At 40.1% G+C, this 27273-nt stretch overlaps 1 protein-coding gene across 9 annotated transcripts in view; it reads right to left on the bottom strand.

Moving 5' to 3' along the window:
• Window positions 1–27273, bottom strand: part of CUX1 (cut like homeobox 1) — a 415956-nt gene that overhangs the window by 193401 nt on the left and 195282 nt on the right. For all 9 annotated transcript variants that reach the window (XM_059717047.1, XM_059717050.1, XM_059717046.1 and 6 more), the window contains exons 5-8: window positions 19742–19879; window positions 15622–15745; window positions 13148–13224; window positions 12274–12340 (exon numbers count right to left, since the gene is read on the bottom strand). In XM_059717047.1, coding sequence (XP_059573030.1) covers window positions 12274–12340; window positions 13148–13224; window positions 15622–15745; window positions 19742–19879 — 406 coding nt within the window. The remainder of the gene's footprint in view (window positions 1–12273; window positions 12341–13147; window positions 13225–15621; window positions 15746–19741; window positions 19880–27273) is intronic.

Here is a 27273-nt window from a genome sequence, read left to right as displayed (position 1 = left end):
TAAAAGTTGGAGCCTATCGATCCAGAGAATTTCACTCCTTGCAGCAAATACTCTCACAATATTTTTCTCACAATACTCCCACTAAAAGTGGTAAGTTCAAAACTGAAGTTTGACTGAAGGCAAATGTGTACAAGATTTATTGTCTAATTGCACAAAAGAGGTTTAAAAGTGAAGGCAGAAATGTGTAAACTCAGCCTCCAAAATATTTCCAGCTATAACTAGCGTCTCGTCTTACATGTAAAAGCCTTACTACATAGGCCTGAAGCACAATTAAACAAACCTCTCTCTAAATCCAAAATACATTTAAGTTTCAGGGAAATTCAGGATAGCTGTACTTTATTTTCTTTTTTAAAAACTCATCCTCTTCAAGACTCCACGGTCTTCATCCAGTGCTTTCCCACTCATTCTCTCTCTCCCCACACCCACCCACACAGGGGCTACACCAGTAGTAACAGAAGTGGGAAATTTTAGGGAAAAAAGGTATTAAAGACACAGCTTCTGAATGTTTTTAGAGTCTATTTTCAAGAAAATCATTTAAAATAGGATAATAATTCCAGAGACAAGCATTAGAAGTTAATGACTCATCAAAAGAACAGGAAATAGGAAACTTTAAACCCTTAAAGGCCCAGCAAAGAAAACTGTTTCACTTCACATACAACACAGCCGTACTAACCAGTGTTTCAGGTTCAATCAGGGGAAGCAACATTTGAGAACATCTATCAAAATAATTATGTAATGCTGGAGGGAGCAAGACTTTATTTTTTAAATCAGCCTGGTCCCAAGCACCATCAAAATGGAAAATTACAAACATTTGAGAAGTGAAACGTCAGTACAACTTGGTACATTAAGAAGAAAAATTGTTTTGTTAATAAAAAAGTATAAAACTAAAACCAGTACCTAGGGAGAAAATTCTGCTCTCAGTATAAATTTGAGATGATTTCCATGGAGTTAATGGAGCTAACTGGATCCCCCCAATGTAACAAGAGAATTTGCCCCTAGTATTTGAACCCACATCCACTAACACCACCTTGGAGGAAAATTATTTGTGAGGAATGAGAGAGTAACGATATTGTTGCTTTCTGTCTTAAGGCCCTGTCACAACTTTTATCCACGTATGAAGCTGCTGTTTTGTTATATTTAAGCCTCTCCCTCCTCAGATGATTTCTGAAGAACACTAATATTTGATAATGGCTAGGCAGACACTACACTGTGAGCAGCCAGAAAACATGGAAATTTGCTTCTCTTACTATTTGTCCTTTCTCCTCTCAAATACTACCAAATATTTCATTCATATGTATGCTGTCATTAGCTTTTACTGGAAGAGCTTTAGGGCAGAGACTACCTTTTTAAAAAGACGTCTGCTCAGCAAAATGCATTCCTCCCCAGTCTTGCTGACAGGATATTTAAGGTGTTACTATAACTACAATAATATTTAATATTGCTAATGAAATCATGTAAGTCAAATTTACTCAAGTAAACGTGGCTTGCAGATTCAGACCCTAAAACACTGAAAAACTATCATTCAGATATATTAAGTCACTGGTAAGCACTTAAGATATTTGAAGGCTGGTAAATCATAGACTGCCCTTCAGTAACTATGCTGTGTCCTTTCCTAGATTTACTGTTCATTAAGAAGTATTTCAGGATTAAAACAAATCAGCTGGAACTATATTACAAGGCAATTTGTAATCTTGTACTAGTAGAGAGTTCTTCCGGTCATATATGCACTTATCCACCTGTAGCTGTATTCATAAAATCACTTAAACCTATAAAATGAAGAGAGCTTTCTAATTCCTTAGGGAATGAGATGGAAGGGAAGGGAAGGGAAGGGAAGATTACTTTTACATGATACTTGAAGTATATTTTTTACAGGCTGCTTCTGATATTAAAGCGTCAAAACTTCTTTGTTTGAAATTTTCAGCAAATGCTTTGCTTTACAAGGCAAAAATAAAAAGTTATTTAGAAAGGAGGAGCTCTTGCTGACTTGGCAAGTACAAGGGCCAACCAGAGGTTGAACCATAGCTCTCCTAGACTTGGTCTTGGCCAAAGGAGATGATCTGGTGTGTGGCTTGAACATTGAGGGTAGCCTGAGCGACAGTGACCATGAGCGCATCAAGTTCACTGTCTGCTGCAAGGTTGACAAATCAACTAGCAGGATTGAAGTCCTGGACTTCACTTCAACAAGCTCAGGGCATCAGTAGTGGAGGTGATGTGGGACTAGGGACAGGTGGTGAATGGGGTGCACAAAGAGTGGTCATTCCTCAAGGACACAATCCTTGAATCACAAAAGAAAACCATTCCCATGAAGAGGAAAGGTAGCAGAAGGGCTGGCAAGCCCTCCTGGCTCAATAGGGACATCACGGTCCTCTTGAAAAAGAAAAACGAGGTGTACACACAGTGGAAGCTAGGGACAGTCCTGAAGGAGGACTATACAACAGCGGTCCATATTTGTAGGGAAATGATTAAGAAAGCTAAGGTGGCGACTGAGTTTAAGTTAGCTAAGGGAGTCAAGGACAATAAGAAATCCTTCTTTAGGTATGTAGGGATCAGAAGGAAAACAAATGGAAATGTGGGGCCCCTGCTTAACACCTCAAAACAGCTGGTAATGGACACTCAGGAAAAAAATGAATTCCTGAATGCCCACTTTGCTTCAGTATTTCACCGAGCCAAGGGGAAAGACAAGTGAGACAAGGATGACAGGGGGCATGGTGGGAATTATAGCCTTCCCACTGTAGATGCTCAGCTGGTACAAAACCAACTAGAAAAGCTAGATGTTTATAAGTCAGCAGGACCAGATGGACTTTACCTGAGAGTGCTGATGGAGCTGGCTGAGGTCACTGCGGAAACCCTGGCAAAACTCTTTCAGAAATCATGGCACACAGGGAGGATTGGAAGAGTGCCAACATTGTGCCCATCTTCAAGAAGGGGAAGATGGAGGACCCAGGTCAATCAGCCTAACTAACCTCCATCCCAGGGATAATCCTGGAAAAACTCATTACAGAATCTATGCGCGATACGCTCGTTGAGGGTAAAATTCTGAACGACAGCCAGCATGGCTTCGTCACGGGTAGGTCTCGTCTTACCCATCTCATCTCCTTCTATGAACAGGTCTCTCACCACCTGGACATAGGAGAGACGGTCGGCATTATATACCCAGACTTCCAAAAGGCTTTTGATCTGGTATCCCACAATATCCTTGTGGAAAAATTGGAAGATTGTGGGCTTAACTGCTCAACAGTTCAGTGGGTGGAAAACTGGCTGCATGGTAGGACCCAGAGAGTTCTCATGAACAGATCTGTGTTGTCCTGGCGAGAAGTGGCCAGTGGTGTCACTCAGGGGTCCGTGCTTGGACTGGAGCTTTTCAACATCTTTATCAATGATTTAGATATGAGGGTAAAAAGCTCCAGGCCAAGTTTGCAGACGAAACCAAGTTATGGGGGACCATGGTCATGCCAGAAGATAGACTGCAAATAGAGGCGGACCTGGACAGGCTGGAGAGCTGGGCAGACCAGAACCAGATGAAGTTCAACACTCAGAAGTGTAAGGTGCTCCATCTGGGGGCAAGCGACCCCCAACAGAACTACAAGCTTGGTGGCAACACTGACTTGCACCGGAAGGGACCTAGAGGTAGTGACTGGCCATCGCATGAACGTGAGCCGGCAGTGCAGTGCTGTGGCCAGCAGGGCAAACAACACACTGGCATGCATTAACTGTTGCATCTCATGCAAAACTAAGAAAGTGATACTGTACTCTGTGCTGGTAAGACCGCAGCTGGAGTACTGTGTCCAGTTTTGGGCACCGCACTTCAACAAGGACGTGGAAAAACTTGAGCAGCTCCAGAGAAGAGCCACCGTATGATCAGGGACTTGCAAGACGAGCCATACGAGGAGAAGCTGAGGGACTTGGGCCTCTTCAGCCTACAGAAGAGCGGGGCCTTGGTAGCAGCTTACCGCTACATCAGGGGAAACATATCAAGAACTCGGTGAACAGCTATTCACCAAGGCACCCCTGGTGAACACCAGGAGCAATGGATACAAACTCCTGGAAGGCCGCTTCAGGCTCAATTCCAGGAAAAACTCCTTCACAGTCACGGTGTCCAGACTCTGGAATAAACTCCCTCCAGCGGGGGTGCAGTCACCAACCCTGGAAATCTTCAAAAAGAGACTGGACAGTCACCTGGCTGGGATCGCTTGACACCAGTTGTCTTTTCCTGCCTAGTACAGAGGGACTGGACCCGACGATCTACGAGGTCCTTTCCAGCCCCTAACAACCTATGAATCTATGAAAAGTCATATCGACAAGCAACATGGAAGTAGAGTTAATAACCTGAGTTTGTTTCTCAAAACCTTTTAAATGTTATTTTATTATAAAATCAGGCTTCTTATTGTACAGCTAGGAACAATCTCTCAAATCCTCATACAACTACCTAGTATTTACTGGGGAAAATGTAATATTTCAGTGAAATTTGATATTTTCTTTCATCAAAAGCACAGAGCCTCAACCCACATGTTAACAGTAACTTAACAAGCCTACTGTATGTGCTGCACTGAAGATCCTTTTCCAGTTAAAATGCATTTATTTCGGGAGGGAGGAGAAGGGGAGCAGGGAGGGAGTAAGAGCAAAAAGGTGGCTCTGGAGTTCATTTAGAACTGGAATTCCATCATTTTGGCCGGGAGCATTAGCAACTTAGCTAGGAATCTCAAACACTTGCTGGGAGTGTGCAACCAAAGAGAAGTGAAAGGAAAGCGATATATTTTCTCAGAAAATGAAGGAGACACATGTAAGAGTTTTCTTTTGCTACAGAGGAAAAAAAGTTTATTTTCATTAGGGGAAAAAGCACTATTCCTTAATTTTAATGACGCTCAAATTCAGAGTTTGCTTTTCACTTCCAGCTTTGATAGAATCTCCAGATCAAACTCATTAGCGTTGGTTAAATCCAGGTTTGCAGATAGAAACATGTGGGACTGCAAACAAAAACAGTATTAGGCCTCAAGAGAGGATGTGCTTCTTTAATTGAAAAAGGCAGAGTAATCATTCATTTATTTAACCCAGAGATGATTATAATCTGAAAACCTTGAAATCCTCTTACACAACAACTGTTTTGGCAAGCCTCTCTGTGTTCCAACAAATATTAAACTGTACTTGCCATTTGTCTAAGGAATCTTGCATTAATAAACATGAAGAAGAACACTTTTACCTCCCACACTCAATGACAGAAGAAAACAAAGACCAGCTGTATTCATCAATGGATCCTTGTTCTGCGCATAAAGGCTAATTACATTTTACTTCAAGCCTACACATGGAAAACTTTACTGCTGCCATCTTGTCAAATTCAGCTTCTGATATTCCAGCTGACACACTGCAATGACTGCACATAATAAACTTCTTTTTGTCATTAACACCTTCAGTGCCCTCAGCATAGGATGTTTGTTCAATAAAGAGGGCCAGGAAAGAGTACTCAGATGACACAAGACTCCCAGTGGAAGAAATTATTATATGTTCTACCTGTTAATTAGTAAGAAAGGGAAAACTTTAGGTAAGATTGAACAAGAGAGGTTAATTTTAATAAAAGGTTTTAAATTTCAGAAACTGGTCTCAATGCTAACTTGCACAGCTAGCAAATGTTCAAGAACCCAGGTTGTGTTGTGCCTAGCTTTGCACATATCACTTTACACTAGAAATATTAGAAAACTGCCTAAAGATAAAAAGGCAATTTTTACACGTTAAGTTGCAACTTCAAAAATGTTTCTAAAAAGTTGCTGTGGGAAAATCCAAGCCCATTGTGCTGAGATGCTGAAGGTCTCCATTTTTCTTCTCTTTTGTTTTTCTATCAACTACGTTTGCTATCACAAAAATAATAGGTAACTTTAAATCAAAACTGAAAAATTTGCAAGTACTGTTAGCTTTAAAAAAATGAAAATGTAATATTATCTTATTTTCTTTGTGTAACCATTCCAGTTCATATGGCTTAAATCAGAGGACTAGAATCAATCATTTAAAGAGACACTGAAGATCAAAATCATAGACATTTAAAATGAAAAACCTCAGATTTAGACCAAAAGAATTTCAAAAGCGTTTCTCAATTTTTTACTGTTTTTCATTTTTCACATCTCTTTCAACTCTGAGGAAAACAGGAAAGCTCACAAGCAGGTCAAGTAGAAAAGCAAAATAAAGCAGGTCAAAAAAGAATTTGAGGAGCAGCTAGCAAAAGAGGCTCCAGTTAATAATAAGAACTTCTTTAGATACATCAGAAGCAGGAAGCCAGCTAGAGAAATGCTGGGACTATTAGATGACTAGGGTGTAAAAGGCCATAGCAAAGAAGCTAAACAAATTCTTTGCATCAGTGTTTACTGCAGAAAATTCCAGGGAAGTCCCCATGCCAGATCTATCCTTCCTAGTAGACAGGCCTGAAGAGTTAGACCACACTGAAATGATAACAGAAGATGTTTTAGAACAAATTGATAAATTAAATACTAATACGTCACTAGGACCAGATGGCATTCACCCAAGAGCTCTGAAGGAACTCAAAGGTGAAAGAACTGTTGGCAATAGTATATAACCTATCATTACAAACAGCCTCTGTGCCAGAGGACTGGCAGGTTGCCAACATAATGCCCATCTTCAAAACAGGCTCCAGAGATGATCCTGGGAACTACAGACGGATGAGTCTCACTTTCATCCCTGACAAGCTGGTAGAATTTATAATAAAGAATAAGATCAGCAGTCACATGGACAAATATGATCTGCTAGGGAAGAATCAGCATAGTTTTTGCAAAAGGAAATCCTGCCTCATCAATCTGCTGAAGTTCTTCGTGGGTATTAACAAGCACATGGACAAGGGGGATCCAGCTGACATAATATATTTGGATTTTCAAAAAGGTTCTGATAAGGTTCTTCATCAAAGGCTTTTAAAAAAATCTGTGTTGCCATGGGATTGGAGGGAAAGTTTTGTGTGGATTGAGAGCTGGTTAAAAGATAGGAAATAAAGGGTATGGTTAGATGGTCATTTTTCAAAATGGAGGGAGGTCAAAAGTGAGGCCCTGCAAGGACCTGTGCTGGGCCCAAATTTGTTCAGTATTTTCATCAGTGACCTGGAAATGGGAGTGAACAGTGAAATCTCCGAGTTTGCTTATGACACCAAATTATTCTGAGTTATCAAGTCCCAAGCTGATGAGGAGGAGCTACAAAAAGATCCCACCAAGCTAAGTGAGCAGGCAAAAATGGCAGATGAACTTCAGTGCTGTTAAGTGCAAGGTAATACAGCTGGAGAAAAGCAAATCTCAACTATACGTACACAATGCTGGGTGCTACTAGCTGTTACAACTCAGGAAGGAAACCTTGGAGCCATTTATACAGTTCTCTAAAAACATTAGCTCAATGTGCAGGGGTAACCAAAAAAGTCAATGAAATGTTGGACATCATTAAGAAGGGAATTGAAAACAAAACAGAGAACATCATCATGCCATTACAGAAATCCATGGTGTGCCTGCATCGTAAATACTGTGAACAGTTTTGGTATGCACATCTCAAAAAGGATGTGGTAAAATTAGAAAAGCTACAGAGAAGCAGAGAAGAGCAATCAAAACAATCAGGGGTCTGGCGCAGTTGCCATACTAAGAGAGACTAAAAAGGGTAGGAACTCTTCACTTCGGAAAGGCGAAGGCTGAGAGGGGATATGATAGAGGTCTATAAAATCATGAAGGATGTGGACCAAGTTTAAAACTAACAAGAGGAAGTACTTTTTAATGCAGCAGTTTTAAACTTGTGGAATTCACTGCCACAGGAAGTGGTAGAGGCATATATCATGGCCAGTTTCAAAAAGAGGCTAGAAAAAATCATGGATGATAAACCTATTAATATTCATTGGAGAGAATAGCTAGAGCTGATTCCTCTGGAATCTCTAAACCAATAATGGTGGATGCCAGGGAGCATGATGAATGACCTTCATGGCCTCCTGAAGAAGAATATTTTGCATTAGAAAGCTTGTCTAACTCTATTCCAATTACGCAGTCAGTCCGATGAAAGATAACATCGCAAAAAAATCCTTCTTTCTTGAATAATTCCTGGACCATCAGAGCTACAACATTACTTTGGCTAAGTACAGACAGTCAAAAAGCCTGAGGCTGAATTGATTCAGTCTTTGCAGGTTAATCTAAACTGCACAGATTAAATTGAAGCAGAAGTGAACAGACATCTACCTTTGATTCAGGAAATGCAGCCACATGCCTGCAGTGGCTCAGGCCAGAAGCCAGGGGTAGTGCGCTAGAGCATGGTTCTCTGGCCCTGTGTTCAGTCTGGGAGTCCAGCAGAGGTTTTCAACCTTTTTTAATAAGTGTACTCCCAGTGGCTGGATGCAGAGCAGGAAGGGGGGAGGGATATGTGGTTTTGGACCCTGCGCCCTGGCTGCCCTGTGGCTTATCTCTGCTACTGTGACCGCTGCCTCCAGGCCGCCCAGTGGGGCAGAGATGCAGGGTAGTCCAGGTGTGGGCTCCAGGCAGCTGCAGCAGGAAGGGAGTGGGGAAGGAGGAGCACACCCACCCAACCCCACACAACCCTGATCCGGGGCTGCAAGCAGCGGGGCTGGCAGTGCTGGGGGTCAAGACCACCTGGGAGGTCCGATATGAGCCGCCTCCGTACCCACAGGTTGCCATGCATCCCCAGTCAGGGCCTCTGGAGAGCAGCAATGACGGTGAGATTCCCACAGCTCCCGCTCTGCACTGCCTTGCAAGCCTGGCCCCAGCCCAGCACTGATGGACCCCAAGCCACACCTAGTGTCACTGCTGCTGAGCCAGGCGGAGCCACCACTCTCCCCTGTGCCATCCGCGCTCCTGCTGGGACACAGTGGTCGAGCAGCTCCATGTGGGGCCCAGTGGAAGCCCAGGTGGCACAGAGAGGAGAGCAGTGGCTCTGCCCAGCTCAGCGGTGCTGGCGCTGGGCACAGCTCAGGTTCTGTCAGCCCTTGGCAGGGGCTGCCCTTGGCAGGTGTGCAGGGCAGCACGAGGTGGGGACTGCGGGAGGCTCTGCGGGAATCCTGCCATTGTCACTGCTCCCAGGGACCCAGACCAGAGATGTGCGGGGACCTGGAAGCAGCTTGTTTCAGAGCTCCCAGGTGGTTCCTACCCACCCAAAGCCTACGCTGTGGGGACTGAGGGTGCCAGACAGCCACACCATGACCCAGCACCACCTTCCCTGAGGCCCCAGTGCTGCCAGACTGGCTGCTTGGGGACCTGTCTGGGGGTTGTTTGGGGTTTCCTTTTGCAGCTTCCCGGAGCCTGCATCTCACAGGGATGTGCACAGAGCTGCTGAACAAGTAAGCGGGGATGTTTGGGTCTGGGCCAGAGCCAGAACAGCTGCCGCTAGCCTGCGTTGCCAGTGGTGCTTGGGTGGGATGCATGTCCTGGGCCCAGGGCAGCTCTGTGGAGACCTCACTCAAACTGGGCATCCTGCCAGGGTATGTGGGGACCCCCCTGCCCGGGCTCCAGACCCCATACACACACCCACAGCCCCCACACCTTCACAAACTCCACCCCACATGCACACACACATTCCACACCCATCCCCCAACCATACAAAGCACCTGCATAATTTTGGGTTTTTCTGTGCATAATTTCGAGTTTTCAGCTGTGCGATTACAATCGTGATTAACTGCAACTAATATTTTTAATTGTGCAATTAATCACGATTAAGTTTAATTGTTTAACAGCCCTACTATATTAAATTTCAAGTTTCGTTATAAACATCATTATCAATGTGTGTCAGCTGTAAAAGGATTCATTCAATCAGGAAATAAGATACTTTCAAGCTTCATATTAGGTGTTTCAAACAAGAAAGGGAAAAAGAAAATAACCAAAATCTACTTAATTTTCACCTAAGGAGATAAAAGTTACTTCAACAGCAAACTTTGGGCCCAATACTTCAAGTTCTAAGCTTTGCATCTCCTAATGCCCTCCATAGTGATCAAGGATCTTTAGGACTTGCAGGATTGCTCACTAAAGCTGTTGACAGATATGAAAAAAAAACAAAAAACCCCAAAATGCACTTTACCAGAAGAAGCAGCAGATTAGTTAGACCTGGCTCTGCAGCGTCTGCATAGCTTGGGTGTTTCAGCAGGGCCTTTTGGTGCTTTTATCTAATAGCTGACTGAATATTAGATAAAAGCACCAAACAAGCCCCACTAAAGCACTCAATCTATACAGATATTGGGTGTTGGGTGAGCCGGGTCCAACTAATGCGATGCCTCTTCTGGGCATGTGCAGGGGCACATGGAGTTTAAAGTGCCAGGTTTTGGGGGTTGTTTTTGTTTTGTTTTTTTAAAGTCGATAAGCAACCTAAGTGCTAATCTATATTGCTGGTTAGCCCTGACTGTAAGACTACCCTCTAGCATAAATCTGCTAACCATCCATATTAAGATATCCCCATTGAGCAATATCTCACCCTTCTCCACGAGCTTCTCCTTAATATCAGGGCTCTCCACTACAGAAATTACCGTGATGGAAAACAAAAAAGCATGGGAAATCTGCCCACACCTATTTTCCAGCTTTTTTGTACCTTATTTCCAGTTTCCAATGTCTATAATCAGAGCCAAGAAGGAGAAACAAGTAATATGCCGGGAGATTCCTGAAATGGATAGAACAGAAATATCTTTTGTCTCTCTTCCTATGCATAAAACTAGCACTAGTAACTGCTAGTTCACACAGTTCAGGCCCATTAAGAAAACACTCAGGATCAATCCTGAATAGGAAGAGAGATACACCCCAAGAAATTCAGATGGGTGCAGATTCACATACCTTTTAAAAAAGTATGCCAGCTAAGCTTCATTAGCTATACTTAAATGCTGACAGCTACCACAAAATATAGGCAACCCTTTTTTCTTAAAGCTTAAAATATAACGTGGCCCAGTTTGGGGCAATGCTTTGTTGCACTGTTCCTAGAGCACCATAAGAACAAGACTGTGACTTGAGGAGTCGAAATATTTCCATATTGGCTCAGTACAATGTCACAAAATATCATACTGAGGGATTCTGTGCCTATCCCATGTATGCTCCCAAAGCAAAAGTAACTGTCTTAATGTAGAGTTGGGTGCTCTTCTAAGACTCAGAACCTACGGGTGTATATCCAGTACTACATTAAGGTGGCTTCATTACTTCCAGTTTGGGCTGGATATGGCATGTATGGTGCTACAGAAAGCCATACTACAGCAGTATAGATATAATTTCAGTGATTCTCCTGGTGTCTGTATCGTGCTAGAGAGCAACTCAACCTAGGTCTTTCTCCAGCACATGTTATGCTCTTCTAGCATAATGGCAAGAAAACAGCCTAGGCTTTCCCTGCTCTATATTCTGCTATTCTCTGTCTTGCCACTGCTCACATAAAAGATGAAAGGATGTAGTGATTCTATGGAATCTGCTTCACCTTGTATGCAGTTACCTTTGATTCAGATACTTGGTGAGATAAATGGGCCTCTTTTGTCTTGTGCCTATGAAATCACTAGGCCTGATCCTAAAGTATTCCTTTACTTTGACATTTCCAAAAGAGGAATCTCCTCCTTTGGACTCAATCAAGCATTAGAATTACTGTGGGTCATATGAGTTCCTTCTCAGGTCAAACCCTCCTTTTAAAATAAATATTTAAAGTGCTTTTTTAAAATAGCAAGATTCTGGCTTTTTTGTTTCCTGCACTATCGGGTCATAAAAATCAGGAGATAATTGAACATAGCATTTATAATGGCTGCCATTAAAAAGTCCAGTACTTATTCACTGATATCATAGCTAAGTCCTGGGCTAAATCTAGGCAACTGCTACAGTGTGGTATTATGGGCAAATGCTGACTTTTTATTGATTATCACTGTACTTTGGTACACACCAATTAGTCACCTTACTCGGAAGGCATGTAAAACCAAGGAACTTAATTACAATAAAATCCCGAGTTAAATCGTTCTTCACTGAGGTGGGAAAAATCACAATAAGCATCTTATCTCTGAGATTTTTCTGCTATGATATGACACAGAATAGAAGGTGCTTACATAGTAAACATAACTAAAATGCTCAGAAACAGGGAAGAATGAGTCAGGACACCTGAAGAAAACTAGAATAATATAATAAAGTTTCAGAAGACTATATTCAATTATCCTTATGTTTTTGTAAAGATTTGTCCTCCTAAAAACCTTGCTGTTTGATCTGTCTCCAACGAACAGAGGCAAAAAAAAAAAAAAAAAAAAAAAAAAAAAAAAAAAAAAAAAGGAGGACATGTAAGAAGAAAATAATTAAACCTTACTTTGCAGTAGTTTCTTCATCGTATTTTGTTTTCAGGTCAAAAAGGTCTGCCTGGGATTTTTCCAAAGCTAAAAGGCATAAGAAACATTATAGGTACTATAAAAGCTGTGCAATGCAAACAGATTATTCATTTTTTTTTATTTGACTGTGAATAGTTTTCTGTTTAAGAATCATCTTGCAACAAGATTATACTTGACCAAATAAATGACTTAAAAAAGCAAACTTGTTTTTAACCTTCTTATTTTAAATTGTAGAAGTTCTCAGTTATCATTCTGCTAATGAAGCTAGTTATTACTCATTTCAGATGGAAGCTGGTTAAATTGCTCATTCAACTAAAATATTTATTCCAGTCAATTCAGGGATTCAAATTTAAATTTTTGTTTTCTTATGGGAAAAGAAACCAAATATGCTCGCACCTGGCAAATGCAGGTGTATAAGGATGAATAGTAAAATAAACGGCTGATGTGAACTAGCAAGAAACATCAGCAAAAATAAGATTCTTACTGAAACCACCATATATTATAGTCCAGACCAGAAGTCTGTGAAAAATCACAGTAAAATACAATGTGGAAGTGGTCAACAGTTTCATGGCCTGTTTCAGTTCCTGGGGCATTTTCCAATAATTTATCTACTCTGCCACAGGCCAGGCCTACTTCCTTTGCTAGGAACTGGTTGTGCCACAAGTGTGCAGTTGCAGTAGGCAGCCCAGCAGAACGGCTGATCTACACGATACTTTCAGCACTGTCGGACCTTTCCTTCCACTGTAAAGCAGACTTGAAATATCTGATTCGCACTCATTTGTGATTCATTTAATTGTACCCTTGCCCCACCCCCCATCCTTGTCATTGGTATAGTTCAGAATAGTATTGTCAAACCTGTCTGCAAAGATTGAACTTTCTGTTCAGCCTCCTCCAGCTTTGAGGCTGTCGACATCTGTGTCTCTTGCAACTTTCTAAAAACAGAAAAGGAAGAGATGAAAATGGAGCTAGTAAAATCGTGTTTAACAATTTAATTGTGTTTTGCAAGTTTGGAAGATGGAGCCATTAACTGTCTCAACTGTAATCAGGCAACTGACAACACCACACGCAATACAAGGTACCTCAACAGAATCTGTAAATCATGTCACACTGGCATGCTGTACATATTTTGGAGTCCCACTTATTAAAATTTTAACACTGTAGCCAGTTCATAATGTAACATTATACAAGAGCTGACTGCTATATAAATGACAACTTTAGTGGAAGGTTTTCCTGAGCATAATTTGTTTTGGAAATGTCACACATTAAGAAAATTGTCACCATGCACCCGTTGTTTCACAAAGTTAGCGCAAGAAGAATGATACATTTCTATTTTACTGTCATAACGAAGGAATTTGTTGCAATAAATGATATACTGAATAGATGTGACAGCTGTTTTATCATAGTTGTAATAGATTCCGAATGCAACCGTAGTATTAACCACCCTCTAGAAGAGCTATGCATATTTCAAAACTAGTTTAACATTGTTACTTCCAATATAACATGATCAGAATTTCCAGTATGCTCATATTTCTTATGTCTATAAGGAATATTTCCTTGGTTGTGTCAGTTACAGCGCACGCTTTCATGTCATCTGGCCATACAGTCACCAGACTATTTGCTAAAGGCTAGACTTGAGGAGTTAAAGCCAATCCTAGAAATGGAGTTGCTGTGACATCCCTCTGGAGACTTTTAGCCATTGTGCAGATTTTAAATAGTCATGATGGTGCATAAAGCTGCCATTCTAAATGTCTCTATATGGGGCATGTTTTAAAGAAAGGTGTACAAAAAAAAAAAGAACAAACAGTGTTTTCCAACAGTAACAATGGCTTTTAGGCATTACTTTGTGCATATATAGATTCTCTGATATTGTAAAGTTTCAAAGTTGCTAACAGGCATTTATGGGAAGAAGTCCTAGTCAAAGCTCTCTTTTTACATCAAATTTATACAAATTTTATGGTGCATCCTGAAAACTCTTATACACACTGTCCTGTAACACACATTCCATTAAACCGTCTTTTGATTAAACATGTGTCTAAACTAGATTTGATAGACAAAGAATAACAGTGAAATACTGATTTTGAAAGAGATCTTCCAGTTCACCAGTCAATTCATCCTACTCAAACTTAATTGAAACAACCAACCCAACCCATCCAGGTCTCTAAGGAAAAATTATAGGCCTTGAAGTGTGAACTGAAATTAACAGGTTGGGCAACGTTGGATGAGAGGGGTATACAAGTTCTTGAGTTGGGGGAGAGGGGGTGTTTGTTTTTTTAGCATATGCAGTTTCTTGAGTTGAAGGCCATGCACTGAAAACTCCTTGTTAACAACCCCTTTCTATTACATTTAGCCAAACTTTCTTGCCTACTGATCTAAATGATAGACAAGCTCTTGGCATTTTATTTTGCTAGCTTGTGAAAGATCAGGAATGCTTCCAGGGCTTCCTTAAAAATCAATTAGTAAGTGAGAAATTAAGTTACAGGATTTGTTGACATAAGGGAACATGCAAACTATATCAGGATTCAGCTCTGTGAGGCACAGAGCTTGCTTTCAGATACCTATTTCCATTTAAGTAGGTATCCACAACTGTAATCTGTATCAGAGATTCTCAACGAGGTGCCTGCCTTGAGATCCTTTCAGGGGGGATACTGACTGCCGTGCAATGTTAGCACTGTTAGGCATGCAAATTTCACAAGTCATATTCAGAGATTTCAAAAGGAATCTATAGCGTTAAAAGCATTATGACCTCTTGTGGTCTTTAAGTTCTTTACAAGAGGAAAAATTGCTCTTTTATCTTTCTATAGTAAAAAATTAAGTGAAAACTAAAAGCTGACTTTTTCCAAGGCTTCTTTGAATCTAACAAGGGGTACCTTGAGTCTAAAAGGTTGAGAACCACTGAACTATATCTGTGGGTACAATATTTCACTTTAAATTGCCATGTTGTACTAATTTACATGTAACATGGTACTGTGACACACACAGCAGACACAAGACTAAATTACACTGTCAGCTAATGGAGAAAGATTAGTGTCACAAAGGACAATCCAACTAATGAAGAATAAAAGCAGGTTTGCACCCTCCTGAAAATGATACCCCATGTCCACCACCCGTACAATGAAATAACAATCTGTCCTTGTTTCACATATACATTTCACAACTGTCTTTCCATGTAAAGTTGAGTATCAAATGATTCTGCATCAAACACATAAATCACTAGAATGATTCAATATATGAGCTGTCTTACTACTGAAGAAAGGACCCTGGTTGGGAAGATTAAGCAGAACAATATGATTTCTCTCCTAACACCTACACAGACACATGCATGCACTCACCTCTCCTTCTCTGCAAAGTCATTTTGTAACTTTTGTTCTTTTTCAAGAGCTATATTCTCTGCTTGGTTCTTCAGAGTCTGTTCATATTCTCGGATTTTCTCTTTAAGTGCTTTTATTGTAACCTCTACAAAAAAAAAAAAAAAAATAGGGAAAGAAAGAGTTTACACAGCTTCACGTGGCTACAGAATACAAGGCTTTCTTTACCCCGTAGGCTCCGTGTGTTTTAAACTTTAGCTCTTCAACTATGACACAAAATCAATGGATACGAGTCCCTTTGGAGACCTTTTACTCCCTAAATGTTAAACTGAACTTTAAACGTTTAGGTTGAGAAGGATCAATGGATTTTGCTGGGAAGTAGAGCTAGGGTTTCTCTAACATGACCGAAAAAAATTGTAAAATATAATATCACATTATTGACTAGTTTCAAATTAGCTCTCTGCTGAGTGGAGATTAATAAAGTCCCAAAGTGGGCTTAAGTACACATTTACACATAACAGTTAATTCATTTAGCTGTGCTCATGTAAAAAGAAACAATTCCACTTAAGCTCATGTACAGACACCTTCTTACACTAATTGAACACATATCTGGGATACAGCTATGTTCTCTTTCGCAACAGATGAAACACATGGGCAGACTTAACTGTTGTATTAACGGTAGACTAGATCAACAGACAAGGTGGCACTCTTTGTATTCCAGCTATTGTAACTGCTACTGTCACAGGCTGACTCCACCCAGATTTAAAGCAAGAATTCCTAATGGGCTTACAATAATAAAGCAAGAGGTGGACTAGGATTTTGTGGGCTTTGCAATAAAAACAATTTCTGGAAAGGAGTCAGAATTATAGAAGATAAAGAAGACAATACTATGTTGTAGTCAAGGAGAGATGCAGCTAGTCAAAAAATCATAAAGGAGAAAAATATCACTACATCCAAAAAAAAGTCGATAAGCAAGAAAAAGACAAAATAACACTGTAAATATTCTCAACGTCAGAACCCAGAGAATAAATCAGGCATAAAAATCAGTCAATGGAACTATACTGTTATACACCCAGAGTAAGTGAGAACAGAATCACGTCTCTGGTCTAAGAAAAATAGAGGTCCTCAGTAGACTTTGGATTCAGATTCGGCCGATTCCGGGGACAGACAGCGATTTGATTCAGTGATTCGAATCACTGTCCTGAATTGATTGAGCCGAATTTGATTTGGAGATTCGGCTGCTGACGAATCTCTGAATCAAACAGGCCCATCCCCTGCCCATTCTCCCAGCGCCTTCAATGGCTGCCCCGCCCAGCCCAGCTCCCGGCAATTAAAAAAAAAAAAAAGCCCTGCACTCACTGGCTGCTGCAGCAGCCATTGGGGCCTCTGGGGGCTCATGGCAGAGCCCCCCCCCATGCAGTGGGGGGCAGTGGGGATTGCTCTTTTTTTAAGAGCTGGGCTGGACAGGGTAGCCAAGGAGGGGGGCAGCCATGGGCTGGGAGAGTAGGCGGGGGTCGGGAGGTGTTCAGGGGGAGTAGGCAGGGGATGGGACTTGGCTGGGGTCCTCCCATGGTCTCCTCCCCCCTCCTCCAGCTTCCCCCCCCAACTTACTGGCACAGAGCCCAGGTCCAGCTCCCTGCAGTGGCAAGTTGGGACTGCCCAAATCATCAAATCTTTCTCCAAATCGATTTGGAGGTTTTGAATTGATTCGGACCTTCTCATTGGTTTCCTGATTCGATTCGGATTCGAAGATTCGGCAGCTGAACCTTCTCTGAATCAAAATCGGCACCCGAAGCTTCGCAGAGCCCTAGTCCTCAGTACTTGGCTTTGGCTGACTTCAAGTTACAATGGATCATTTGCTCCAAGCAAACTAGCTACTTTTGACTGACTTTAAAAGTACTTCTGGACACTCAAAAAATCAAACGAAGCTCATTAAGTCATATTCCCACAGTCTGTCCATTTTTATATCTATCAAAAATATTCTTTAGAGTTCAACAGGAAATTCTCCCCTCAGATCTCTAATGGTGTGAATGATGACATTTTCCTGAATCTATGGAATATAAATGGTTTGCAACTGAAAAATATGGCCTTGCATATCTTCATCATTAAAATGTAAGAAAATACCTCCATCTGTGTTAAGTAATATAGAGAGTAAAATTTACCAGTGGAATGAGTAGATGCAATTCCACTGAGGTCTCTGGAATTTTACCTTCTTGCCCAAATACTATATCTGGCCCTGACACTATAATAGAGAAAAGCAAGCATTAAAATGCCTTACATGTTCAAAAGCATATGCATATGAGCAAATACTAGTTATGAGTCATGATTTTTGCATAAAACCTGTTTACAGCCTTCCTAAATTGAACAGTCCCAGTAATTCAATGGAATAATTTGAGTGGGTTGGGAAAACAGAGTCCGATCCTTTATCCCACTCCAGGAAGTAAGCACTCTCTATGCTAGCTGAAGTTGAATAGGCAATTCCATAAGTGCCAGTTCTGAGAGAAGGTAATTAAAGGAACATTATTTTAAGACTACACAGACCCCACCTATGAAAAGATCAACTGACTGAAATCCCCTTAATTACCAATAGGCCTCTGAAAACTCCAAGTTAATCTCCATATGAAAAACAGTGCAGAAGAGTTCCAAAATAAAAGCCAAAGAACAAAATTGTGCTGATTTATTACATGACTGGCATAAACTCATGTGTTATATATTAAAAATGCAAATTTGTGAACTGATGCACAGCTGAAATAAGGGCCTGATCCCAGAGGCATGGCCAGGCAGTTCCACTTCAGACAGCTCTGCAATGCCTGGGGCAGCGCTGGTTGCTGTAATGCCAAGTGCAGTGGTACAGCTATTTTGGCACTTCTCCCTCCACAAAGGTGGCACTCAGTTACACCCTCTGAGTTACACTGCTGCCTAATCCTACAAAGTATTGACCTCAAATACTTTTCTACTTGAAGATGATAAACTTTGCAGGACAGGAATCATGTTTTTTATGTCTGCATGACCTCTAGCATAACGGCCCTTGATCCTGACTGAGATCTTTAAAGACTGCTGCTTTACTAGTAACCGACCCAGTACTCACAATGAGAATTAACAATCCTCAGCACCTTCAAGGATCAAGCCCCAAATTCCTCGGTTAAGGTGGTCAAAGTGCATCTCTAATAGAGGAGTGACCTGTGGTTACTGTACTTTTATCAGAATAGTACAAGTCATAGAAACTGCAGCTCCTAGCATGCTTTTTCAATCCAGCCTTATGCCTCTACATGCTGGCAGTTGCCATCCCAGAGCTTTCATTTTAGAGGTGGCTATAATCTGCTCCTTCTGCTGAAGTTTAGACCCAACATACAAAGGTCATGCTAAATCACCAATGCAGTCTTTAGTTAGGCAATCCTTGGATGCCACAATCCTACGTGATAAATGTTCATAATTCCAGTTGTAAGAACCATCTGCTGCTACTCTAACTCAGAATTAGATATTTACAGGGAAACCACAAGTCTTATGTAAAGGGAAATAGGTTTTAGAGTGAGCATATTTTATTTCCTGATGCAGGAAATATGTTCTTCTGAAGTGCAAGAAAGCTTGAATATGTTCAAAGGTAGCAGGGCTTTTTAGTTTTTGAGATAATGGTGTTTTCACACACAGTGGTCACTTCTAAAATTTTACCAATTACTTTAAATAAGTAAAAAGCATTACCCTCAGTTTTTATGATATTCTCTCACTAGCTCATGTAATACCAGTATAGAAAGTTGCAGTTACTAAGGAAGTGTTACAATCTTACGTGAAATGAGCAAAGGAGATATCCAGTTTTACAAAATAACAGTATTTACAAACAATGATTACGAAAAATACTTGCTTGGCCTGAGGCCAGTCTCCAAATATCTTATTATTAAATGATCACTTTGAAACTTCAATATGTTTTTTGGATCACTAACAGGTAGTCAAAGTACAATAAAGTTGTATGTATTATGCACGCAAATATAAAAGCATACATAATATGGTATATCTTCCTTTAACGAATGTTGATGCTTCTGCCCATCATGACATTATAAGATAAAAATAAGGGCAAACCCCAACAGTGTTCAAACTATGGAGCAATTTAAAAGATAACAGTAAAAAGAATACAATTATTTCAGCCTACCTTGATTTTTCACTTCAGCAAATTCCTTGTTGTATTCTTCTAGCGTTTCCCTAAGTTTCTGGTTTTCTGTTTCAATATCATGCATGCGCTGGACTTTCAGCTGAAGCTGCTGTCCTAAATCCAGAGCTGGAACTGGATCTAAACAATACAAGGATAAAAACACTGATATACCTTCAGTAGCTCAGAATCTTGAAAGCATTTTGTGACAATACAGAAATTCTGTTCTTCCTGCCTAGAAATAATGTAAAAAAAGGCCTGTATGTGCTATACTTTTCTTACATTCCCCCTCCAGCACATGCATTTTAAAAAATACTTATTTTTTATGTTTAAGTCTTTCAATTATTTTCAAACTGATGCAATTCACCTTTAATATGCTGGTAACAATTTGACAACATCTTTAAATGAGTCAGGGTATGGTCAGATGTTCACCATATCTGATCTTGGTTCAAGCAGCCTCCTTTTCAGCCACATGATCTTAGACTGGGAGCGGCCTGTGCTCACTTTCACCAGTGCCAGGAGCCACGCTGGGATCCTGACCTAAGTGACTTGAGCTACAGGGAGGGCCGGGGGGGGGGGGGAAGGGCTAGTGGGTTGGGGAGGGGGTTTACAGTTCTTTGTGGGGGAGAAGCAGGCTACAAATAGCCCAGTCCGAGTCAGGGTGTAGGAAGAATGCAGTCCTGTGGCTGGGGTGAGTAGCTGGGCTTTCCCAGTCCCAGGGCTGCACTCCGAACATGTGCAGACATGGGGTGGGGTAATCTGTTCCTAACCTAAGTTCACCTCCTCAGGTGTACTAATTTAGATCAGGCCAGCTGTTTTTTAACCCAATTTAACCTCCTTGAATGCCTGCACAGATTGGCATTTAGATCTCAACCTAACCCTAGTTAGGTTGATCTAAGTAACATTTGCATGTCTCCACTGACTAACGCAGCACAAATCAGTTTCAAGTTTCAATCTATTTCACAAAGAAGAAATTAATATACAAGATTTCTTGTTGCTTTGTTGAGCAAGGCAACCACAAACTATATCACTACTTGATAAGTATTTTAACATGCCTTCCTATTCACAGAAAGATATTTTTGAATAATCTTGTTCAGTATCACAGACTGCAGTAAAAGGCAAAGAAATTTAGCTGTACAGATCTGTGAAAGATTTGTTTCTTGATAGATCAGTGTGACTCAAACGCTTGTGTGAGTCTGATTACAAACCTCAGGTTCTCCATCACAGAGCTTTTTAGCAGCTATGTTAACATAACTGACATAAACACTAATCAAAATCAATTCCACAAACTAAACCACAGATTTTATTATACTTATCAATTTTTCTGACGCTATTGTTCAAAACAAACATTCAAAATATTATGTTTTCTAAGTTTTAATTCTATCATGTTCCCTTCAACTATAAAGTTCCTTACAATACACCTGCTGTGTATTAGTAGAGAGTTTATTCAAGGATGTCAGCTTCTCAGTCAAAGTAGGAAAATGCTGGAGTCCAATGGACTTATAAAAGATTATTGAATACTTTCTATTATGGGCGCCAGCATCACTTGTGAAATGGCTGCAAAGATTTAGTCTCCTGTTGAGGAATGCTAAACACCAAACTCAGTGGATCAACAACAGTATATATTAGGGAGTTCACTTAATTTTCAACCACCACAGCCATTAATTTTTCAGACCACCCTCAGTCTCTGGAAACACATAATAAGTCTATTGTACCTCTGTTAACACATTAAGTATGAGCCTGTGCGTTTTTCAATATGCCAGTGTTGTTTCATAGTTTATAAAAGAATAGTACTGGGTTATGTTGAACTCAAAGACATCATAAGTAGCAGTGTGCTGCATTTTGTTACTTCAGTTCTTCAACAGCTTACGGCATTGCCCTATTCATAATACAAAATCTAGGCTGCTTGTCATCTGTTCTCTGTACATGCATAGTTTATAACTACATAACTTTTTCATTTATGTTTTTAGGCCAAATACTTTTCATTATTATTATCTCTATTAAAATATTTATAACAAATCAAAATTTAAATGTTATTGTGTCAGGTGGGGGGGGGGGGCACAGGTAAGGAATTATACATAAAGTTAAGTCATGGGAGCACAGGGAATTAAAGTCTATGCAATATTTAGGTACAGTCCAATTAAGGTGCAGGCTGTTGCAACACGAGCCTTCTCCCATGCAGCCCTGCCAACCTTTGCCTAAAATGACCATTCACACTTCTTCAATCTAGTGCTTCTTCAAAAAACCCTCCACTGCATGCTGGAATACTGATCAGAAAAAAAAAAAGAGATTGGATGGTTTCAGCCTATTCATTTTAGTACTGTAATACAAACTTAAGTGTTTATTAAATGAATTAAGATCTAAAACTTCAGCCATGATATTTCTATAAAATACTACAAAGGTTTGTTCTATCAGGCTTAAAGTACCATGGTCAGTACAAACTGTACTTGTATCTAAAAAAAACAAAACCCCAGTGTTTGTATACTACCTTCTTGCCTCAATTTTTTTTTAATCAAATATGTTAGGACATTCATTTTAAGAAGCCAGGTTACCCACAAGACACACTGTCTGCTCCAAATAAACAAGACTCTTCTAGACTCAAATTCAGAAGGAATGCAAAGACATATAAAAATAACATGTGCATTATAAAGTGAATAATGACTAAACCCTTAGTCAACATTTTAATCCTACTAAAGCATAATTTTGTAAATAAAAATGCCTAAAATCTGATAACTATTCATCAGGACATGTATATTTAATTTAGCTATCCTAAAGGTTAATGTTCATGTAGCAAAACAGTCAAAGAATGAAAAAAAATATACAAACAGTCTCTATGAATTAAACTCCAAACTTTACTACAGCTTCATTGAATGATTAAACGCCTTTAGCCTTTGAATATTGTTTTGGGATATGTAAAGAGGCATTGGTGAAGTGCCTCTTAGGCTTAATTTTTATTACTTGTATTAAAGAAAACTAATTACTGTGTGACAATATAATGACTATGACATATTTCAGAGGAAAGTCAAACAATTAAATTTCTGCACAAACCTCCATGTGCATTTTAAACTTTGGAAATCACAATTTTTTGGTCTTTTAATTATTTCCAGTGTCATTTAAACTTTACAAATGTATTTCTGTGTGCAGTGTAAGCATTGATCTGCTATACAGTTTTCTTACTTGAGTGCTGTGGGGTTTCTTTTTAAAACACACCAAACCCAAACTGTACATACCAAAGGCTACCTTTTCACATTATACAGATGAAGTGCATTATATATAATTTATTGGGAGACCATTGAGATTTTAAGCAAATGATCAACTAAAACTTTGAATTCATTATACACAGTGTTGTAGCAACGAAGTTTGGTGCCCTCACCCTGCACACATATCCAGGGGACACCCCCCCACCCCCCCCCATGCTTGCCCAGGAGTGCACGCAGTGGTGGGAGCCACCCTCCCCCCCCACCCAGCGCCCCAAACAAGCAGCTCATGGCTCTATCCCATGCCCTGCCCCTGCTGCGCAGCGCCTATTGCCACCCCTTCGCTTCACCCTGCTTGCTTCCCCCCGCCTCCCCTTGCTATGGCACTGATTGTATGTGGATTAGGCAATTAAATGATGATAGCAGCAAAGCAGCAAAGTGCACTTCCAAAGGAATAGCTTTTCTCTAACATGAATATGGCAAAAACTTGCTTACATGTGTTAACAACAGGAAAATTTATTGCAAATTACTGTTTTGCAAGCTCGAGCATAACGTTCAAGTCAAGTATCCAGTGCCAGGCCTGCGCAGAGAGCACATAGGATTAAGGAGGGGTGGCCGCTTCATCACCAGTTTACGAAAATACCTAAAAAAAATCATTGCTGCCTGGCACTAACTTAGGTAAGAGTTAAGTCAAGATGTCTTTTTATGATAAACCTGTTAACTATCTTGTTACCTCATCCAACTCCTCGTATCCCCGTTTATCTAACCCACCTGTTGGATTCTAATGCCAAGCTGGACACATTATTACTCATTTGTATGCTGCCTGGGACACTAGGGCCCTGGATCTTTATTTGGGCTTCCTATGTGCTGCAACAACAGAAATAATAGCTAATCAAAACTGTTCCACGGAGGCCACTCAACACCTTCGGATGGACTGACATCTGCCTGGTTTCTCCCTAAGTCTTCCCATGTTCCATCCATTCAGGGCTGCTTTGCAAGCAGTTTAGTCTAAAAATACATCTTGATAACCAAGTAATGTATTCTCTGAGTTTGTCCATTTGTGCGTCACAGCTACATCAGGTCTGATGTGCCAGAATCAGCTCCTGAAGGCGGGAGCTGAATGCGTCTCTGAATGAACAGAAACATGGGTAAAAGAAAACAATTTCTAACAAAGGCAAAGTAATTTTCCTTGTGGATATATCATTATGTAACCTAGTCAACCCACAATAATATATTTTGTTAAAACTAATAAGCCATGCTAACCTGAGCCCCACAACACATTTTGTTGCTAAATCATTGCTAAAGGGTAAAGGAAGGAAATCACTTTTTTTGTGACGTTTATAATTGTGTGAAGGTGAAAGATTCTACTGTACCTATTTTAAGAAATGCAAACATTGATCTCAACAAAACTGTGCATTGTATTGCAAGCTTAAGATAACATCTCAGTTGCTACTGTAACCCTCTGACGTTTAGACCAAAAAGTAACCACATAACTAGGAGATAAAAGTGGACTCTTGATACCCAGATTAATTTCCAAACTGAATTTTATTAAAAACAATTCTTCATGCACTCTACAAGCTGGAAAAAGACAGAGATCTTAATAATTCAATATAACTGTTTACACAAAGAGCACTGTGGGTAATGTTGCCCTCCCCTGTCATTAGGCAGAAGATGAATGCACCCCCTTGTGAGTGCTGTTCATGCAATGACATCACGCTCCTGCATGAGTTACTTTTCGCCAGGGCACTCTAGGCTAATGTAATCATACGATTACATAATTAACCCAGCTGTCTCATTAAGAAAATCAACTGGAATTCAGGGCATAATTAGTCATACAGCAATTAGCATGCTGATGAGCAACTGATGAAAAGCTGTCTAGATATAGAGTATTCTGGGACCACCCTAGTTATTTAAAAGGAGGAAAAACCCACCTCCTCTGAAGAAAAATAAAACCTGTTCTGAAAAGTTATTTAATTTAAAAAAAAATTTAAACATTGTTATTTCTGTTTCTAAGCCAGGCAGATGGACTTTTAAGTAAAGGCTGTTTCTACCCTCCATACTGTAGATCTTGCCTATTTAAAAGTAAATTCTTCAATCTGTACACCAATACAAAACCCAGACACTGATAGAAGGCCTGACTGGTAAAGTGGAAAAACTGCATCATTGTTTAAATGTACAGTTCACAATGTATTGCCTAACCCTGAATTATCTCCAATATTTTTTTAAACCCTCAAGAGATCCATTCAATTTGAGGTTTTTTTAAGGAAACTGTTTTACTAAGCTTTGAGACCATACCTGAAATGTGATAAGTGATACTTACTTGGTTGCTCAGCAAACATAACAGCACACTAGCCATTTCTGGTATACAGCCCCACTGTATATTTTTTGGCAGGACTATTGTTTCCTATATTTAAAATGTTATGTAGGTGGCTAATTGGAATTATGGAAAATGGGAACTCCTAACCACAGAAAGCATGAGTTACAAAGTGCTCCCTACACTTAACCATAGGGACTAACTCTCTTTTGGCAGCAAGAGAGAACTGGAATGTATGGACTGGAGTACATTCAACAGGATCAGGACAACGCTCTCTATATTTAAAGTCTCTACACAAAGCTTTGACATCAATACCAGTGTGGAGTTAAAAACACTACAGGATTAAAAGGGCTGAAATGCAGGCCAGTGTAAATTTCAGATGTGCCTACATCAATTATAGGATTTAACTAGATGGCACAGTGGCAGCCTTAAAAATAAGTATGCACGCTAGCAACATTTCTAACAGCAACTAATAGTATACCATCCGTGTTGAATTTTAATTGGACAAATGAATGAATTATCTACATTATCTATACTCTGCCAGGGCAGGAAAGACGCAAACCACAAGGCTTTCAAAAGAATCATGAGCACCTGATTTTCAGAGTAGACTGATGCACTTACACAGTTGTACATGGCAGAAGAGTGTACACAGTGCTATACATAAACAGCAGAAGATGAGGTTTGTTATACTGTTTGATTTATTAATGGAAACGTGAATAACCATACAGTAACTCATTCATCTAATCTCTTAGACATGGAGCTTCTGAAGGGATCTTTCTAAAACAAAGGGCTTTTTCATTTACTCCCCACCTCTGTCTTCATTCCAGGCCTTTAACACTGACAACAGTAAGAGAGCAAGTTATGAAACACTGCCAGAACTACAGGGGCAATTAATATTTTATATCTCTGGTAATGTGCTTCCTAAGGTTCAGATCTAAAAATAATTCATCCAAGGCACTGCTCTTCTTTCAAAAGAGACTGTATTTGCGTTGCCTAACCATGTCTTAAGTGAAGCTTTTTCGCGATTGTTCTCAAGAAACTCCCACACAAAATGACAAGGAAGGAAAAAAAAAAAACCAAAAACCTCCTTAATGCAAGTTCTTTATATGTAGTTACATTTAAAAAAGGGGAGGGGGAAAAGAGGGAACCAACAACAGAAGCCAGTGTGCAAGTTCTGCTGTGTCACACTATCATCATCCCAAAAGCAAAAGGAGTTTTTAAATGAATCTTTACTCTGCCCTACAGCCTTCACTTTGCAATAAACATTTGTGGTGGAAGAATTCCTTAGGAATATTCTTTTTGAGTCTGCAAACTAGAATGGAAATGAGCTGTATTAGCTCTTGATGGAGTAAGTGCAAATGCTTTCTTGGGAGATTGCACATCTGAAAATAATTTGAAAATGTGTTTTAGAAAAAAAATAATAATTACATTGTGACTTCTGAATATTCAAACACCTCATAGCATACTTAATTAATTCATTAATTATTCCCCAGAAAATTCAGGGGTAAATTGAAATAGCCTAGGGAGACTGAAACAAAGATTTAATGCAATAAACTACAGCTTTACTCCTCTTCCCCTATGACTCTTTTAGCCTAGGGACAGATGAGTTATAGCCATAACTCCATTTTGAAACAAAGCCCATCATTTCCCCACCCTCTTGTTTTATCAAAAGCATGAAAAGGTTGTTCTTTAAAACCAAGGATTACACATAGAGTCCCCACTTCTTTCCTGAGCTGGGCTATCCCTTTCTTCATGTTATTTTTCCAGTATTAAAATACATAATGTTCTCCTGCTTCCTCCCTTTCGACACTAGCAATTCCAAATTGCATTAAAATTGCAGCAGGGAAGATAGTACAAGCCCAAATTCTGCAGGGCTGATTCTACTGCATAAGGATCAAGTGGGGAACACAGAAGAAACACATTTCAGGCTTTGCTTTCTACTAAGCACCACAGAAAATACCTTTGTAATAGCATTCTCCCAGGATTTTAGGCCAGAAAAAATGGTGGGGGATAGGATGTGACCA

The sequence above is a fragment of the Alligator mississippiensis genome, chromosome 14 (genome assembly GCF_030867095.1).
Source record: "Alligator mississippiensis isolate rAllMis1 chromosome 14, rAllMis1, whole genome shotgun sequence".
NCBI classification, from domain to species: Eukaryota; Metazoa; Chordata; order Crocodylia; family Alligatoridae; genus Alligator; species Alligator mississippiensis.
This window is presented reverse-complemented; position numbering and strand designations above follow the sequence as displayed.